At 41.3% G+C, this 4,809-nt stretch overlaps 1 protein-coding gene across 1 annotated transcript; it reads right to left on the bottom strand.

The window, feature by feature from the left end:
- Window positions 1–1,034: 1,034 nt before the first annotated feature.
- Window positions 1,035–3,262, bottom strand: LOC104588130 (cyclin-D3-2). Its single transcript, XM_010245950.3, has 4 exons — window positions 2,564–3,262; window positions 2,252–2,453; window positions 1,927–2,057; window positions 1,035–1,793 (listed from the first exon to the last, which is right to left on the bottom strand). Exons 1-4 carry the CDS (start codon window positions 3,062–3,064, stop codon window positions 1,512–1,514), a joined length of 1,116 nt encoding a protein of 371 aa, XP_010244252.1. The 5' UTR covers window positions 3,065–3,262; the 3' UTR covers window positions 1,035–1,511.
- Window positions 3,263–4,809: the final 1,547 nt, after the last annotated feature.

Here is a 4,809-nt window from a genome sequence, read left to right as displayed (position 1 = left end):
TACAGAAGTATCTTTCCACGGCAACAACAGAATGGATGTTATTAGCACCTTTTTGGGGCTAATTAAGTAGCAGTTGAAGAACTTTGATCATTGCATTTCCTATGATGGCAACCCATCAAAGAAAAGTTACTTGAAATCAGACAATCCATATTAATTGGCATGTACAGAAACAGAGCAGCGAGAGATACTCGGCCAGTTGGATGAGTAGGGGACCAAGCAATCAAGCATTGTGGGGAGGCACGATGTGTACACTCTACAAAGTCTACTGTGTGCGTCATAAAAATATAGAGTTCGCATCTGCATGCATGCTACGGACAACATGAGAGGAAATGTATTAATAGCTGTTATATATATATATATATATATATATAAATAGATTGTTTAAGAGATTAAGATATTAATCTCAAAGTGGTCTGGTGGGTAAAGGATTGTTTTTAATACTCTACTATTATTTTCTTTGATACGTTTGAGTGTTTACCCCACCCACTGGAGATGGAAAGACTATGGGGGAAGGAAACTGTGGATGTGGGTGTGACCAGACACGAGAGGAACAAGAGAGACAGAGCTCAAGGGTCTTTAAGTTCTGAAAATTTTTGAATGAAATGAGGCGGGTTCGGGATGTAATTAATTGAGGTGGGTAACTTGGGTGGGGTAATATAGGGCAAAAGGACATATTAGGTGGCGCTCCGAACGAGGTCAAACCCAAATGAAAGTCTCAAATAAGACCAAAATCACAACCACAACTTGAGTGGCCGACAACTTTATTCTGGTTCTGCAAATGATGCAAATTGTTCTTAAAAAAAAAAAGAAAAAAAAAAACTTTCTTCTGGTTCTTCATCCTCCACATGCAAACAAAACCATCTCATCTCTATTCTTCCACCCCCCTTTCTATTTCACTCTCTCTCGATTCAACAATTCGACTGAAAAGGAGAGAAAAGTAACAAGGACTTTGTATCAGACACCCCTGTCTAGGTTGTAAAACTCCATATCAAGTAAGTTAATGAGATTGAATTCCAATTAGATATACACATATATAAAACGAATATGCATGCAGAACTCTTCAATTTATGTATGTCTATAGTAACATAAGGTATATATGTTCATGTAAGAATGACCGACGAGATACTGAGAGGAAAAGGGAGCGATAATTCAGATGTAAATAGTCTGTCATTGCTGCAGCAGTCCATTTTTCCCAGCAAAATGCTAGCCATCTCTGCTTTTCGGTCTTTCTGCCCGCGTCTTATCTCTCTTCCTCTTTCAAGAGGGGATAGAGTAGAGAGGGATGTTTGTTTGTTTTTTTGATCTTGTCATTTCCAGTGCAGACTAGCCAGAAATGCATATAGATGGAAGGCAATTTAACTTGCATTTAAACAACTTAAATACTACGGAAAGAGAATGTAAGATAAGAGACAACATGGGTGAACGTGAATGCCTCCATGGAGTAGACAGATAAGATTGATTAAGAACGAAGAGAATTGGATGGATATAATAAAAAAGAGAGGAAAAGAGGTTTAACGAGGGTTGCTGAGCACGTCCACGAAAACATGACTGAGAGAAGGCAAACACATCTGCTGGTCCTGGGCTCTGCTCCTCTTGAACAAAGGCTCCGGAGAAGACGAAATCGATGATGCGACTGCACATGAATCGTTGGAGCTCTCACAGCTGAAGGATACATCAATAACGCCGTTTGGGCTGCCTGGCATGGACTGGTACTTGCGTTTGCGACTATAATTGAGACCATGGCAGCTCCATGTCAATTCCTGGATGAGTTGAAGGCACTCATCCACAGTATCCTATTTAAACATAATCAAGATTAAACTAGATAATTAGCGAGGAACCGATGTTACTTTTATCTAAGGTAAAGTATGAGTAGAAAGAGAAATATAGATTAACCCACACTCAATATATATGAAAGGAAATACCAACCTTGCTGATTTTCAGGACACCCATGAGCTGGTTTTGGTATTCCACTGGGTTACAAGGCTCAACCTCGCTGATAACGTGCAGCATTGTAGCAGTAGCCAAAATAGAGGGAAGATACCGAACAAACCCCGGGTCTGCGAAGGAAATCTAAGGGTTAAAGACTTTCAAGTAAAGAAGAACATGAATTGGATGAGAATGAAGTAGATTGTTTGATTTGTACGGCATTGTTTTTCTTGTTATTAATGATGATGATGATATATAATGGGAAATCTTGTTTTTGCGAAAGGGGGAGTGGATAGCTCTTCAATCGCTTTGCTTAGTTGCTTACCGCCAATGATAGAGAGGAGCAGGCGCTCACATCGCCTGAGGAACTCCCAGTGCAGATGGTTCTTCAATCCCAGCCTTCTTATGATGTGGTCGATGAAAGAGAGTGGGGTCACGGGGTTCATCTTCCAGTGAAGCGTGGAGAGAACTAGCAGTTCCATTCTCTGAATCGTTTTGGCCTCGAACACATACTTGGTCTCCTCCACCTGAGCAAAGAAAAGGAAATCCAGATTTTAAACCAAGAAGACCAAGAACCCCATTTCTTTTCGGTTAGTAAGGAAATACAAGGCCAATTAGAAAATTGCTAGGAACGTACTTGCAGGTCTAGGAGAAGAGGGGCCTGGATCTCCTCCACTTTGGCAGCCAGAGACAGACAAGCCACAGCGGTGAGTTGAGTCATCCACGGCTTGTCTCTCTGGATGTTAAGGCTAGAGAGAAACCTGTCGAGGTAGTTAACGGCGAGAACAGCGGTGAGAGTAGAGAAGGAGTAGTGGGAATTGACTTTGAGCATCCACTCCACGGCCTCCCGACGAGCCGACGCAAGGGAAGGATTGGCTGTGTCGAGATTATTGAGGTGGTGGGTCTGCTGTTCTTTGGCAAGAAGAGTGAGAAGTTCTTCATCTTCCCATAAGAGGTCTTGTTCCGATAAGAACAGAGGGCAAAGAGATGGGTTAGTTGCAACTTGGCGACTATTCTCGCTCCCTTCTTCGTCTAAACCTCCCTCTTCTTCCTCCCAACGCTCCTCCTCGCAATAAAGAGCATCTAGAAGGAATTGAGGGTCCGATTGCTGTTGCTGTTCTTGTTTTTGTTGAGCCATCTTCTTCAGAGAAGAAGAGGTTAAGGTCTCTGTTCATTATACAGAAACGAAGAAGAGGAAGTACCTCATCTCACACGCAGATAGCCAGAGGTATCTCTCAAATCTCTCTCTCTCTCTCTGAACAGAGGGGGGTGTCCTCAAATCAAAGGATGTTATTTTGGTGGGTTTTTGTTCACGCCTGTCCTTTTTCTTTATATCATTTTGGTTTTCCTTCAATCTTCTTTTTGTTGTTGCGTTGGCGGGCAGGAATTAGGAAGTGGAAGTGTGTAACGGCACACAGACCGAGCCGGCTGGACCCATACTTGATAGCCAAACCACCCCGAGTGAGACAGGAAGACCTGAGCTGAACAAGAACAACAAACCGACTACACTAAGTCTACACTGCTATACTACATTTCTACTGTTATAAGCTACTGAGTACTGAGTAAGTGAGTAGTGAGTGAGATGAGACAGGAAACCTGGACTCTACTCTGGAGGGGTTTTATTTCTCCTTTGGGCTTTGGGTATTACTGTAATGTTAAAAAAATAAAAATTTATACGTATCGTACCGGCTTAAGGTGAGAGACAAGTCGGGATATTTTATTTTTAAAAAGAAAAAAACTACGTAAAGTGGTCAATCGTAGCGTTGACTGATTTCTCTATGGCTTGTCCATTGCTTGCTGCAGCCTGCAGCATCTACTATTAATACCTTTTCGAGTGGGCCTCTCGAGTTTGAAAAGCCCATATATATCATTATCATTAAGGAATTAAAAAAAAAGAAGAAAAAACAAAAGATCTCGAGCGTATCTAAAATTCTCTTCCCTCCAACTTTTGCCGGTTGGGAACCCGACCCTCCCGGTTTCAAGACTCAAGAGCAATAAAAAAAGACAAGTCGCTACACAGTCGATGAGATACAAAGACAGGAGAGTGAAAAGATTGAATGGGTTTAACTTGTTTAAAAGGCGGGGAGCGTTAGCATTAGACAATAGACATTTAGACTATAATAGACGATTTTCTCCCTCTCTCTCTCTCACCTCATTATTGTTGCCGTCTTGTCTGCCCGTGCAGCTTCATACAACGCCGTACGTTTTTTCTTTGACATCTCTGCTTCAATCAAAATAAATTATTAAAGCAATGGATAGTAGTAACATAATTAATTAATTCAATTTATAATTAATTAATCTTATTTGGCAAGCATACACACATGCCACAAATGGCATGGTTTTCGAACCGCTGTTGATTCGGATGGTCAGTCCGTTCGAACCAAAAATCGTTGATTTGGGTGGTTGAATTGTCAATTTGTTTAATGGTTTTTACTGTTTTTAAATTCTAATTATTTTTTATTTATATTGGAATTTGTCATGGACTAGGAAATTCTGGATTAAACATGGATAAGCATGTATCTAAGCACAAATTTTGGTAGTTCCCTAGGCGTCTTTAGCTAGTTATGATTAGTAGGTAGGTTACTACTACAAGTGAGTCTCCTGTTCCTAAATTTCAGGCGTGATTGTATGTGTATATATATGGTTGTGCCTTACATAATGACACAAGATTCTCACAAAGATTATATTTTTTCATGATATGAGAGTCATAACGAAGTTGCTGAGAGCAACACCGCATTCGCTCGGCACCGGCAGAGTCCAGACCTTGCACTCCAGTTTTTCCAGATCAGCACTGTAGCTTGTCCCCTCCATTCGAACCTAACCCAGAAGAGCGGCGGCGAAGCTACTGTTCCTCTTCTTTCCCTGTTCGAGCGGAACCAGCGG

Source organism: Nelumbo nucifera, chromosome 1 (assembly GCF_055504915.1).
Source record: "Nelumbo nucifera cultivar China Antique chromosome 1, China Antique-T2T, whole genome shotgun sequence".
Lineage (NCBI taxonomy): Eukaryota > Viridiplantae > Streptophyta > Magnoliopsida > Proteales > Nelumbonaceae > Nelumbo > Nelumbo nucifera.
Note: the sequence above shows the minus strand (reverse complement) of the source record. Positions and strands in the feature narration are given on the sequence as shown.

Excerpts from the sequence above, each read along its gene's own strand:
- LOC104588130 (XM_010245950.3), bottom strand. The coding sequence starts at position 3,064 with ATGGCTCAACAAAAACAAGAACAGCAACAGCAATCGGACCCTCAATTC. Across the intron at positions 2,454-2,563 it reads CTCTTCTCCTAGACCTGCAA|GTGGAGGAGACCAAGTATGT; the intron begins GTACGTTCCTAG and ends TTCTTTGCTCAG. Across the intron at positions 1,794-1,926 it reads GTGTCCTGAAAATCAGCAAG|GATACTGTGGATGAGTGCCT; the intron begins GTTGGTATTTCC and ends ATGTTTAAATAG.